The sequence below is a fragment of the Rhinopithecus roxellana genome, chromosome 16, assembly GCF_007565055.1.
Source record: "Rhinopithecus roxellana isolate Shanxi Qingling chromosome 16, ASM756505v1, whole genome shotgun sequence".
Classification (NCBI taxonomy): Eukaryota; Metazoa; Chordata; class Mammalia; order Primates; family Cercopithecidae; genus Rhinopithecus; species Rhinopithecus roxellana.
Window position 1 is genome coordinate 48,051,861 of NC_044564.1, and position 14,573 is coordinate 48,066,433.

The 14,573-nt window shown below is 38.9% G+C and overlaps 1 protein-coding gene across 7 annotated transcripts in view; it reads left to right on the forward strand.

The window, feature by feature from the left end:
- The first annotated feature begins 479 nt into the window (after positions 1 to 479).
- The window catches only part of TRPM3 (transient receptor potential cation channel subfamily M member 3), a 938,690-nt gene continuing 924,596 nt past the window's right edge, over positions 480 to 14,573 (forward strand). For all 7 annotated transcript variants that reach the window (XM_030919577.1, XM_030919573.1, XM_030919579.1 and 4 more), the window contains exon 1: positions 480 to 798. In XM_030919577.1, the coding sequence (XP_030775437.1) occupies positions 616 to 798 (183 nt within the window). In that variant the 5' untranslated portion in view covers positions 480 to 615. The remainder of the gene's footprint in view (positions 799 to 14,573) is intronic.

Below are 14,573 nucleotides of genomic sequence, written 5' to 3' on the forward strand. Positions count from 1 at the left end.
GCTAGTCTGAGCAAGCTAGAGAAGAAATAAGTGCGGCGTCTGACAAGGAGATGAAGCTCCACTCTCCCCAAGGATACTTAGGAGCTAGTTGTTGCAAAGAGAAGAAAGGGAAGAAAGGGAGCAGGAAGAACCAAGTTGCCCCTTCCTGTCTTTTTAAAGTCAACTGGAGTCTCCACCCACCCAGTGTGGGCAACCTAGGCTTCCACCCGCAGGTCGGGTTGGGGGGAGGTGGGTCCCCAGGTCTGGGGGACTGGGCGGGGTGAGGTGACCGCTGGGAGCGCTACCCGGCGGCGCATCAGCAGCCTCAGGCGTGGGCCCTGCACTCTCCAGAGAAGGCGGCGGCTGCCGGGTGGAGAGCAATTTGGGGGCGCAAAAGAAAGCTGGCTCGGGCGCAGGTGGCGCTCGCAGCCCCAGCCCACAGTTGAGCCAATCGCTGGCGCAAGCGCAGCCTGGTGGCGGCGGCGGTAACGGAGCGCGGGGCTCTGGCAGGAGCCCGCGGAGGCAAAGGCAGCGCCAACCGAGAGCCGCGCGCAGGCTGGAGGGAGATCCGCGGCGAGGAGCCCGCGAGAGCGCTCGGCGCTGGGAGGTTTCCTGGCCGAGGGAGGCTAACTTCTCATGGGGAAGAAGTGGAGGGATGCGGCGGAAATGGAGCGGGGCTGCTCCGACCGCGAGGACAGCGCGGAGAGCCGCAGGCGCAGCCGGAGCGCCAGCCGGGGCAGGTTTGCTGAGTCGTGGAAAAGGTTAAGTTCCAAGCAGGGGTCTACCAAGCGCTCGGGACTCCCGTCGCAGCAGACGCCGGTGAGTGGCTAGGGGAGAGCCCAGTCTTTGCTTTCCTTTCTCCCTCCGCACGAGACTCGAGCCCTTTCCATGGTGCTGAACTTGCCTCCTTAAGGGTATGAGCCAGGGAACTTGTGGCGCCGCTTCTAATGAAACAAAGTGCTGGGGGCTGTGAGGTAGGGCGAGAAGGAACATCTTCCTTCACTTCAGCAGGGGAGGGTCTCCCGACGTATCCGCAAAAATTGAAAACATTTTTGAGAGGCGAGGGGGCTCGCTGTTAGATCATAAGAGTTTTGCAGTTAACAGAGCGTGTGAGACGTTGTCGAGTGTATTGTGACTCCTATGTACGTTCCCAAGGGTCTGTCTGTGCAGCATGTCGAAGGTACTCGGCCTCCGCTGAATGAGGGCGGAATAGAAAGGGCAAGCCATATTTTTACTCTCTTAACACTTGCTTTTTCCATCCCACACCCCCACTATTTTAATGGGAGCGTTTAATTGTTTACAGAATGTCATTTGCATACAGAGAATAGCAAGAATATCCCAGGTGCTTATAATCCCACTGCTTAACATATACAGCGTTCAAACAACAGTTTTCCCATGTGTCAGCTCCTCTTCACTGTCTAATTAGTGCAATAAAAGCACTGAAGTGAAATTAATATAGGCATCATATGTGTGTAGAGAAGTGCAGTTGATAAAAAAAAACTTCAGCTGCATTTGCATTTTTAGTATGTGAATATTACGTTTTCCTTTATCCCAGAGGCAGAGAACTCTGTTCTAGAAGAGAGTGCAAAGCCCTCCTGTTGCTCCTGGGGAAGGAGGATACACCACTTTTAACTTCCCAAACATCATTAAGAATACCAGCGTGTATGTGTGTGTGTGTGTGTGTGTGTGTGTGCGCGCGCGCGCGCATGTTTGTGTGTGTATTTGTTTTACATCCAAAGGGCTTGACAGCAGATGTTGCATATTGAAGATTTAATTAAAAGAAATAATGGTACGTAAGCATTGATCCCACAGCGTGATTAATGTTACCCTGCTCTGTTTTTGGGAAGTCGTCACTGAAGGATAAAAATTAATCCCCGAAAAGGAAGATGTTTAAACATCACTTCAACAGAATGTAATATAAACATTTAAAATTTTTGGTGTGTTTATTTTGGTTGCTTGTTTGCAAAAATGTTATGAAATTTCAGGTATTGTTCTCAAATACTTAATGTTTTTTGTGGGCAGGGTTTTTCATCTAAATATGGGTATAGCACACATAAAAAAGGTGATTTTACTTCAGGTGTAGAAATAATGTTTAGAAATGTGGACTCGAAAATATTTTTAAAAAAGAATATTAATCTGAAGATAGGTTTTTCTGAAATAAATTATGTGGAAAATATAAAATTCATGATATCTGTTTTTTATCAAGTATGTGAACTAAAAATTTAATCCTCTTTTTAATAGGATGTCTAAGTATTAATCTGAGGAACTTCTTATGCTGCATTTTTGATTCTGTTCAACAGGTGTGTGCAAAGTCTGTATCAGGAACATATAAAATCTTCATGTAACTATGTTATAAGTTAGAGTAAATGATTGCAGGTTTGTTACCTAGAATAAAAATGTGGGAAAGAGCCTAAGAGGGTACCATGACAACCAGAGACATCTGGAAAAGTAACTATGTCCTCCTGTTTACTGAGGGTGATGATGGTGCTGTAGTTCTCTGTAGTACTTGTTAATCGAAACATTAGTAATTCAGTTAAAAACCAGTTAAGGCAAAAGTCTGTGATTATTCTCACATTGCATGGCAAATTTGATACTGATTTTCTTCTGAAAACCTAATAATAAGTGCTTCTAGCTATAATTTTTAATTATCAGTAATTTAAGCAAAGATAGTGAGGTTTTGTAAATTTTAGAGCTAAGATGATGGTTTTGAACCAAGGTTTGATTCTATAGTTGTTAACAAACAGTTTTGACTTCATTTGTGAGAAACCCAACTTATTTATGCAAAAGGGAAGAAGGAAATCATAATGCTTATAGCAGACATGCTTATAAAAGTTTTTAATCTTTAAGGTAAGATTTTTTCTTCCCCTTAAAGTGAGCTATGAAAAATAACCTATAAAGATTAAAGCAGTTAATATGATTAACGCTGCTTTTTATTTATTCTTATGAATAGGTAAAATATTCCATAATGTAGCTGTGAATCTTATTCATTATGTGTTGTCCCCAAAATATTGTGGTATCCATCCTGACAAAGAAAATATGAGGGGTTCACTCTTTCTTTTGAAGACAAAATAGAAAAAGGTAGAAAAGTTTGATTAACAGTAAAACATGGGGGCTTTCATAAATCTTTTGAGAATATAAAATAATTGTTTTTCTTAATGTGATATTTGTTCTCTCTTCTCTGCTTTAGTTGGATTCTTGAAATCATTTCCAGTTAAAGTTATTCCCAGGGAATGATATAGTCCATGACTCTGTCCCCAAGGGGAATGATTGTATTAGTTTTTTTTTTTTTTTTTTTTTTTTTTTTTTTGAGATGGAGTCTTGCTCTATCGCCAGGCTGGAGTGCAGTGGTGCGATCTCGGCTCACTGCAACCTCTGCCTCCCTGGTTCAAGTGATTTTCCTGCCTCAGCCTCCTGAGTAGCTGGGATTACAGGCACGTGCCCCCACACCTAGCTAATTTTTGTATTTTTAGTAGAGATAGGGTTTCGCCATGTTGGACAGGGTGGTCTCGATCTCCTGACCTTGTGATCTGCCTGCCTTAGCCTCCCAAAGTGCTGGAATTACAGGCATGAACCACCCCGCCTGGCCTAGTTTTCATTTTCACCAGCAACAAAGCATTGCATACGTTGTAATTAATAGAAGATATTTATTTAGCAAGGAGAGTTCTGCTATACTCCTGGTATCCAGAAGTACTTTATTCATGATCTGAGACATGCTGTTTTGGTGTGTAAAGTGTGGGGGAGGTCAGCTTGACTTGGCGCTGGCAGTTAGGTTTCCTACCTACTTATCACTAAATATGTAGGGGTTTTCTTAGAGGTTGGGTAACTCCATGATTTTGATGCCAGTATTAGAAACCCAAAAGTTGCATTTCTGGCAGTCTCTTTGGAGTAAATGAACTCTTGATGCTCTTATGGAGTATGGCAGGCCTACAGTAGAAAATGTGTGCTATCCCTGCCACTGCCCACTTGGATCTGCTTCTGTTCTGGTGACAGGCAGAAGCAGCGCTGCCCTGTGCAGTAGCTGAAGGATGGGGCAGCTGTTCTGTGTCCTAATAGTGGCATTTAAAATGCATGTTCTCAAGTTCTGGGCCACAATAGTGGGTATGTCTAACAAATCAATCCTTGTTGATTGGAAAAGACATTTTTTTTTTTCCATTTTTGTAATTCAGAAAACATTCTTCTCTCCCCTATTTTAAGGCTTCATGGTTTACAATGGAAGCTTTATGAATTAATGTTGCTTTGTTATAATCCATTAATCTAAAATACTAAAATTACACCCCAAATCGTAAAATTCTGATATGGCAAAGTGGTATTTAATCATATTCATTCCTTGGAAATTTTCTGAGATTGGGTCATAGGTTATTTTTCAAATCTAAACTGTTTTTTAGTAAATGTAAAGATATTTTATATTAATTTTATAATTGTATTATTATGAAAGTTATACATTTGAAATTCAGATATCAAATTAAGCTTTTGGATATTAATGTTTTAAATACTGTCTGTGTTGAATTAGTCAATAGGTATAAAAGTAATTTAAAACTTCTTTGTCTCCATTCTATCAGATTTGGATTTCATATTTCTTTGCGAATTATTGTTCTTGTTATTCCTGCTATTTGTTTTGATTCTATCTGTACGGAAATGCATGGAAATCTATTGAAAGTTGATTCAGTAAGTGCTGTCCCGCATTACAAATGTCAGATGCTCACCACAGCATGTATGTATTTTTATTTCATCACAAATTTTTAAATCAGAATATAAAGAAAAAATCCAGCATTATTTTGGGAAAAAGAGAAAAAGAATTTAGATTTCAATTAAGTATATTTATCCCCTCCCAAATTGTATGCTCTCCTGTTCAAGCTTAATTTAAATTTAACCATACATTTATCTTTATTTACTTATTTATATTTATTTAGGTAAAATATACATACACAATTTACCGTATTTGCCATTTTTCAGTGTATAGTTTAGTGGTAATAAATGGATTTATACTCTTTTTTTTTTTTTTTGCCTCCATATCCCCCCTTTCCCTTGCACTTAGCATGTATGTATTTTTAATTTTAAAAGGAGATTTCTCTTTCTACCCCCACAGCTATTTAAAAGCTTGTTTTCAAATATGTGCAGATTTAATTTAGTCTCAGAGTAAACTCTGTAAAAGGAAAAAAAGAAATGGTGCTGAGGGAGTAAAATGATGGAGGTGTAATTAGAGTTGTTTTTCAACCTTAGACAGCAGTCTTGCTTCCACTAATGCTATAATTACCTTTATCAGCAGGTACCAACCACAGATTATCACACCTTGTGCAGACAAGTGGGCAACTGAGAGAGTGTATGGAAACAGCAGTGAGTATGTAGAAAGCACAGTGCTACCAAGTAAGCAAGTCCATTTCAGCCGGTTACCAAAGCCACTCTTCTCACAGCTCTTTGAGATGCTGTGCATGCAGGAGGGATCCACAGACAAACCTGCCATTCATTTCTGATGTTGACTTGCCCTCTTTGAGTCTACTAGGTAATTGCCAGTTTTCCCTGCTAAAAGCAGAATTCTTTAAGGTCTTAAAATAAATGAGGAAGGCCAGGCACAGTGGCACATGCCTGTAATCCCAGCATTTTGAGAGGCCGAGGCGGGTGGATCACAAGGTCAGGAGATAGAAACCATCCTGGCCAAAATGGTGAAACCCCATCTATACTAAAAATACAAGAATTGGCTGGGGGTGGTAGTGCGCGACTGTAGTCCCATCTACTCAGGAGGCTGAGGCAGGAGAATCACTTGAACCCTGGAGGCAGAGGTTGCAGTGAGCCGAGATCACGCCACTGCACTCCAGCCGGGTGATGGAGTGAAACTCCATCTCAAAAAAAAAAAAAAAAAAAAAAGAAAAGGAAAAAGAAAAGGAAAAAAAAAAGCCAAGTCAAAGGTAAAACTAAAGTCAGAAAAACTCATCTCCCAACCAATTGCCCATTTAAGGATTACGTGGCCAGTAGGTCCTTTGTGGCTATCATAGAAACAACTGCAACTGGGTGAAAAGAATTCTTGTTTCCTTTTTCAGTGTCTAATATGCTATTGCAATGTCATTAAACCTTTAGTAGTTTGTTCTTGTTACACAAAGGGCTCTCCTGATGAAAGCAGAGCGAATCTCCTGCAGTGCTAGCCCATTACTGAATAAACCATTTATTGACAGGTTGATTTTTGTCTACTGCCTTTTACTCACTCTGTTAAAAAAATAAAAAAGGGACAATGTTGTATTGCTCAGGAATACAGTTGTGTTTTCTTGTGATTGTGATTTTTTTGTGTGTGTGAAAAAAAGACCATTTTCTGATAGTGGTCCATTTTGCTGAAGCATTTCTGAAATAATATCTTTGTCTAGTAATTAATATATCACAACCAACAAGCCCCTCCTCCTGAACACAGTGAATTAAAAATTTTAATTTAGTTTCAGCTTTAATTTGAGGACCACAAATATGTTAGAAAATGCCTAATTCAAATATTTTAAGTTTAGAGGAGTAAAATATCTTTGCATTGTGGTGATTTTAAGTTTGTTTTCATTATTCCCAAGATATTAGAACAGCTTCTCCTGCAATTAATTACTGAGATCTTTTAAAAACAATGGAATCATTAAAAATAACTTATAAATAGTAAGAAAACATTACTTTCATTTTGTTAGATCAGCTGTGATGGTCTATGTGTTGCTTTTACTTTTTATTTCTTTCATTTGCAAAGCCAAAAGAGGGCTGGTAAAGCAAAAATGAAAGGATTATAGAGAACAACATTTAAAGAAACATTCATCTAACTTTTGTTGAACATTTAAGTGTTAGGCACCATGGTAAGTACTAGACAGCCTCTCTAATAGAGCTGATAGTTTAACACAAGAGATATGCAATGTGACAATACAGAGATACACCAAGTCTAGCTTTATAGTCAGAATACCTTGGAGCAAAGGTTAGAGTAGTCAATGCTTCTTTAAGTGTGGTGGTGGGAGGCTTGGAGTAAAAGCTTCTGAGACGTTGTGCCTGTTTCTCAAAAGATGAGGAAGAAAAACAGTCGCTTGGATTTTGCAATTTGGAAAGAGGGCAATAATATCTTTCTGAGAGTCATTTTAAATGAGCCATGAGGATAGATGTCAGTGCAGTGAATGGGAGGCAAGTTAGATGAGGAAAAGATATAACAACAATGACAGCAAGTGCAAATATTTGTATGGTACTTACTATGTGCCAGACACTCTTCTAAGCACATTGCATGTGCTATTGTCCATTTCCTGACTTCCCATTAGAGTTCCACTATTTATTACAGCTGAAATATAAGCTCCACAAAGATAGGATCATTGTTTTGTTCACTGATTCATCCGTGAGCCTTGAACAGTACCTGGCACATAGTGAGCACTCAAATATTTCCTCAGTGAATGAATTAATCAATTAGTAAGTACCTTAATAAATATAATACTCTCTAATTAATATAAGGTAGATTTTAGGTTCTTGGCTATGGAGAGAAAAATAAATAGAGACAGAAATTTGTTTTTGCAAGATGAGAGAGATATCAGCATGCTTATTTGCTAAAGAAGGAACCTAGTAAAGAAGGAGAGTTTAAATAAGCAGGAGATAGAATAGTGATAAAAACTAGTCCATAGACCTGCAGGAGGTGGGATTTACTTTATGGGATAGTTGAAGACCAATTTTTCCACAGAGTAAATACAGACTCCGATCCCTCTCTTTGTCTTTAACGACTTGCCTGGTAGAAATCAGACCTATGGTTGATTCTTTTGCAGGTTTTACTTAGTATATATTTAGTCTAGAATGTTAGTAAATTAATTCACAAGTTGACATGCAAGAAAATATGTACTTTGATTGAAACTCTTGTTAAAAACTCAGAGTCGGCTAAAATGCTATTTTGTATCTTTCTCTGACTTGGCCAAATACCTCAAGGGATATAAAAGATTTCCCAGACTTCGGTAAGGTAGGAATTACTCCTTTGGTTGTCCTGAAGAAAGATACCTAAATTCTGAGTTGACATGACAATCTGCCAATCCACGCATTTAATATAATGGGATTGTACATTTATTAAAAATGCCTCCCTGGAATACCAAAATTTGGACCACAAAATAGCCCTAAAAAAGGGAACACATTCCTGGTGATAACAAGCTAGGTTTTTGTCCTTTCTGAAGGTTAATTTTTCTAGGACTTTCTTGAGAATGGACTTTATCATGGTGAGATTAGGGAGGAAGGGCACTGTTGAGTAAAAGTGTTCCCAAGAAGGCTGATGCCAACACAGCTCATCTCTCATTTCAGAGTTCCCTGGAAAATTTCAATTTCTTTTAGAAAACAGTGTGATGGCTTTGGAACTGAGCAGATCTAGATTGGACTCCTGGTTCTGTCCATTATTAGCTGTGTAGCCTTAGGTGAATTATATTTCTATGACTCTTTTCTCCCCAATTCTGTTAGGATAATCCTTCTTCCTTTCCTAGTGAGTTTAAGATTCACTTTAATATTTTGTTAATAAAGAAATGTATTTATTGTATTTATTTTTATTTAAAACTTGGTCTCAAATATACAAATAGTAGAAAATATGACAAAATAATCCACATAATCATAATACACATTAGAGATGAACAATTTACCATCTTTTCTTCAGTTTTTTTGAAATAAATAAGATGTCTTAGGCCGGGCGCGGTGGCTCAAGCCTGTAATCCCAGCACTTTGGGAGGCCGAGACGGGCGGATCACGAGGTCAGGAGATCGAGACCATCCTGGCTAACATGGTGAAACCCCGTCTCTACTAAAAATAGAAAAAACTAGCCGGGCGAGGTGGCGGGCGCCTGTAGTCCCAGCTACTCAGGAGGCTGAGGCAGGAGAATGGCGTGAACCCGGGAGGCGGAGCTTGCAGTGAGCCGAGATTGCGCCACTGCACTCCAGTCTGGGCGACAGAGCGAGACTCCGCCTCAAAAAAAAAAAAAAAAAAAAAAAAAAAAAAAAAAAAATAAATAAGATGTCTTAAAAGAAGCTAAAATATCCCCATGCCATTTCCTTGATTGTCCGGATCCTAATCTCTGACCTGAGCCAAAATTTGCAAGGGGCAGCAGGGGTGCGGTGCTGGCTTTCCCATCTAAGACTGTGTTAACATTCAAATTAAACAGACTTGATTTCCAGCCTGATTCAGGTCATTCACTGGTTTTGCGACTGAATCTTATTGTCTTCCATCATGATAAAATGAAGGTGAAAATACCTGCCCCCAGGATGAATTATGAACATTAAAAGTATTGCTATGTATAGTTAATTCAGTGTCTGGTCAGAGCTATTCACTGAATGGAAACAGTTATGTAACTATTGGTGTTAACCAGACGTGTTACAACACGTGTAAAAAGTAGAAGTTGCTTTTGTTTGATGGGAAATGTTGTTTATAGTCTTTAATTTTTCTGAAATTAGAATGTTGTTGGTCATATCCAAGATATGATATAAGACTGATGATTGTATTGGGCTGGTTTTGAAAGTGCTTTAGAAAATAAAATCAGTTTGTCTTTTCCAAGATGATTATTTTCTACAGCAGATCCTGGTCCTTGAAATGTCCATTCTTCTATGTTTTTTACCAAAGGTAGTTTATTGACATTCTTGGGGCTAAAATATAAAATCCATACTATATTGAAATATACTTTTTGCTTTTGGCATTTTTATTACTGGATTCTTTTTTTTTTTTTTTTTTTTTTTTTTTTTTGAGACGGAGTCTTGCTCTGTCGCCAGGGCTGGAGTGCAGTGGCCGGACCTCAGCTCACTGCAAGCTCCGCCTCCTGGGTTTACGCCATTCTCCTGCCTCAGCCTCCGAAGTAGCTGGGACTACAGGCGCCCGCCACCTCGCCCGGCTAGTTTTTTTGTATTTTTAGTAGAGACGGGGTTTCACCATGTTAGCCAGGATGGTCTCGATCTCCTGACCTCGTGATCCACCCGTCTCGGCCTCCCAAAGTGCTGGGATTACAGGCTTGAGCCACCGCGCCCGGCCACTGGATTCTTTATGTATTGAAATAGATTATAGTTATAAAATTAATCTCTTCATGAAGCCCAAGGACTTTGGGCAGGAATTTTTTAAAACTTTCTTTTATTGTGGGATATTACAAACATATACAAAAGTAGAGGCAATGGTATAATAAACCTATAACCCAGCTTTAATAATGATCAAATCATGACAAATCAATCTTGCTTAATCTTTATCCCTATTTTCTATTTATTCTCTCCCCCACTAGATTATTTGTAAGCAAGTCTTAGGTATTACATCACTTCCTTTAAAATATTTATTTATTTTTCTTGAGGCAGAGTCTCACTCTGTCACCCAGGCTGGTGTGCAGTGGCAAAATCACTGCTTACGGGAGCTTCAACCTCCGGGGCTCAGGTGATTCTCCTACCTCAGCCTCCCAAGTAGCTGGGACTACAGGCATGCACCACCACACCCTGCTAATTTTTATATTTTTTTTGTAGAGAAGGGGTTTTACTACATTGCCCAGGCTGGTCTCAAACTCCTGGGCTCAAGCGATCTTTCCACCTCAGCCTTCCAAAGTGCTAGGATTACAGGCATGAGCCTCTGCAACTGCCCAGGACTCTTTATTAAAACAAAACTACAACACTATTATCAAATTAAAAAAAAACTTCTTAATATCCACAGATATTGAATTAGAACTGTATTTCCTTGATTACCTCATAATTCTGTTTGATCAGAATCCAACTGTAGTGGATACCTTATAGTTTTCCTTTTTAGTCTATAGTTTCCCCTCTCCTGATCTCTCTTCTTTTGCTCTCAACAATTATTTGTCAGAGAAATGTATTTATCCTGTAGAGTTTTCTACATTCTGATGCTGAATACATCCCAATGGTGTCATCTCAGATGTTTCTCTGTCCATTGTATTTCCTATGAACTGGTGATTTGACCAGGTGCCTAGATCAGTTTTAATTTGAGTTTTTAGCGACAATACTTCATAGGTATTCTGGCTGTATCTCATTTTTGGGTATTAGCCGCCATTGGGGATAATTGCTTAGAGAAGGGGCTGGCAAACTTTTTCTTCAAAGAGCCAAATAGTAAATGCTTTGGGTTTTTTCTTTTTTCTTTTTTTCACTATTTTGCCCAGGCTGGAGTGAAGTGGTGCCATCTCTGCTCACTGCAACCCCTGCCCCCTGGCTTCAAGCAATTCTCCTGTCTCAGCTGAGATTAGCTGAGATTAGAGGTGCCTGCCACCACTCCCAGCTAATTTTTGTATTTTTAGTAGAGACAGGGTTTCACCATGTTGGCCAGGCTTCTTTCGAACTCCTGACCACAAGTGATCCACCCACCACAGCCTCCCAAACTGCTAGGACAGGCATGAGCCATCATGCCCAGCCAATGTTTTAGGTTTTGCAGGCTATAAGATCTCTTATAATCACTCAATTCTTGCTGTTACAGCTCTTTCAAAAGCAGCCATAAGCATTAGGTAAATAAATGGCCATGGCTGTGTTCCAATAAAACATTATTTATAAACACTAAAATGGGAATTTCATATAATTTTTACCTTATGAAATACTATTCTTTTGATATTTTAACCATTTAAAAATGCAAAAATTATTCTTAGCTTACAGGCTAAGAAAAACTGATAATGGACTGGATCTGGCCCTTATTTGGAGTTTACCAAGATCCATTATTTTATTCGGACATTGTAAAATAGTGATATTATGATTCTGTCTTTCCTTTTTCATTTATTAACTGAAATAATTTTATAAACGGAAACTTTCTTCATCAACTATTTTCTTATTCTGAGTTATATTTCTTATAATAAAGTCAAGATAAATGTTTGAGGCAGTTTTTAAAAAGTTGAGCTAATAATAATAAGAGCTGTGTGGTGGCATTAATTTGTTAGTGTACTGTCAGGCCTTAGATTTTAATTGGGGCATTGTGTTCAGTTAGCTAGCAGAAAATATTTGGCCCAGTAATTGTGGAGGCCAATTAAAGTATTATTAAGAAATAGAACTTGTAAAAATATATTGTCAAACTATTTCTATATTAAAGATTCTGCTTTCAGAATTTAAAAAAGTGTTGGACATCGTGTTAAGTTTCCAATGCTGCCATAAGAAACTACTACAAACTTAGTGGCCAAAAGTAACATGTATTTATTATCTCAGTTCTGTAGTACGGAAGTATGACATGGGTTCACTAGACCACACATCAAGATGTCATCAGGGCTGTTTTTCTGTAATATCTAGATGAAAATCTACTTGCTTGCCTTCTCCAGCTTCTAGAAACCACCCACATTCCTTGGCTGATGGTCCCTGTCTTAGTCCGTTTTCACATTGCTGATAAAGACATACCCAAGACTGGGAAGAAAAAGAGGTTTAGGCTGGGCACGGTGGCTCACGAGGCAATCCCAGCACTTTGGGAGGCCGAGGTAGGCAGATCACGAGGTTAGGAGATTGAGACCATCCTGGCCAACATGGTGAAACCCCATCTCTACTAAAATGCAAAAAATTAGCCAGGCGTGGTGGTGTGCACCTGTAATCCCAGCTACTCGGGAGGCTGAGGCAGGGGAATCGCTTGAACCCAGGAGGCGGAGATTGCAGTGAGCCAAGATCGAGCCACTGCACTCCAGCCTGGGCAACAGAGCAAGACTCTATCTCAAAAGAAAAGAAAAAAAAGAGGTTTAATTGGACCTACAGTTCCACATGGCTGGAGAGGCCTCAGAATCATGATGGGAGGTGAAAGGCACTTCTTACATGGTGGCAGCAAGAGAAAATGAGGAAGAAGCAAAAGTAGAAACCCCTGGTAAACCCATCAGATTTTGTGAGACTTACTATCACGAGACTAGCAAGGGAAAGACTGACCCCCATGATTCAATTAACTCCCGCTGGGTCCCTCCCACAACATGTGGGAATTCTGGGAGATAAAATTCAAATCGAGATTTGGGTGGGGACACAGCCAAACCATCTCAGTCCCTTTTTCCATTTTCAAAGGCAGTAAAGTTACATCTTGTTGGCCTTTCTGCTATCACATTGCTTTCTCTGATTCTCCTCTTCTGCCTCTCTCTTCTACATTTAGGAAACCTTATGATTACATTGGGCCCGCCTGGGTAATTGAAAACCATCTCTTTATTTTAAGGTCAAATGATCAACTACCTTATTCCCCATCGACATGTAAAGTAGCATATTCATAGGTTCTGGAAATTAGGATGTGAACCTCCTTGAGAGGTTATTATTCTGCCTTCCATAGGCATTGAGATATTACTTTTTGATTTGTTAACACTTTACTAGAAAATGTTATGGAGATGGTATTGAATGATTCTCTCTAAGGTGTCTTTAAATCCATGATAAATAATCATGTATTTGGAGTGAGGTTCTGCTGGTAGACAAAGGAACAGAATAGATGAGGTCCCTTGCACACCTTGGTTTTCTGAGTGTTGAATTTATAGTGATGGCAGTAGAAGAGGAAATTGACTTTCTTACTAGTGGATATTCAGTAAATTTCGGTATGTGAATGTTTTGTTTTAATGAGCACCCACTTCCTACAAGAGAAGGACTCAAATGCTATAGGAAAAAGAAATGTGAAAAAGACTTGTAAGAGACTTGCTACAGAGGGGAGGAATGAAACTAGAATTTGGCATATAACATGATATATTGTAAGCCTATTAGATAGTAATTATACATATTTTATATATTATGACTATATTATTCACATTATAAGTACACTAAACTTGTCTTAATTATATTATTAGTCTGCTAAAAAGTTTAATAAGATGGGTCAAATGAGTGAGAAAACCAATTGATTGTACTCATGAACAGATAGTGTAATTTTCAGTTATTGATTAATTGAATCGAAGCTGTACAGGTAAAATAAGTTTTTGAATATTCTTATTTATTATTCTCTCCATGGATATTGCAAAATGCAATTATTACTAGTTTGTAAATATATTTTTTTCTTCTCAATGAATGAGAACAACACTTAAGTTTAAATTTTGCATTACAGTTAGTTTTAAAATAGGGCTGTTACCATTTTTTCCTGTTATTTGAGGACATCTGATTTTTGATAAAAGTGTCTCCTTTGCTCCATAAATCACAATTATAATAATAGATAATTGTTATACATCAATGTTAATAGGCAAGAAAGAAAGGTGAAAAATTTAGTACTCAGTGAGTACATAACAATAACTTGAGGCTTCAGAATGTTAACGTGAAATAAGGTGAGAAGTTGAGCCTCCCTTTCTTTTCAAAAATGGGCCTATTTTAGGGAGGTATGGCTTTGTGAAAAAGTCTAGACAATCCTAACCTGAAAAACCAAATTACTGCAAGTACAACTGAAGTAGCAGGTAATCTTGGGTTATGTGTCCACAACACTCATTTGTATCTGTGGGAATGTTTTGAGCTTAAAATTGCAGCACTTGTTCAGAATTATGGAAAAATGAACAACCATGTTTGTAGATATACAGCTGATGGAGACTCTGTGCAGATGATTGGATATTGTATTAGTTTATTCTCATGCTGCAGATAAAGACATATCTGAGACTGGGTAATTTGTAAAGGAAAGAGGTTTAATTGACTCGCAGTTCAGCATGACTGGGGAGGCCTCTGGAAACTTACAATCATGGCGGAAGGGGAAGCAAACATGTCCTTCTTCAC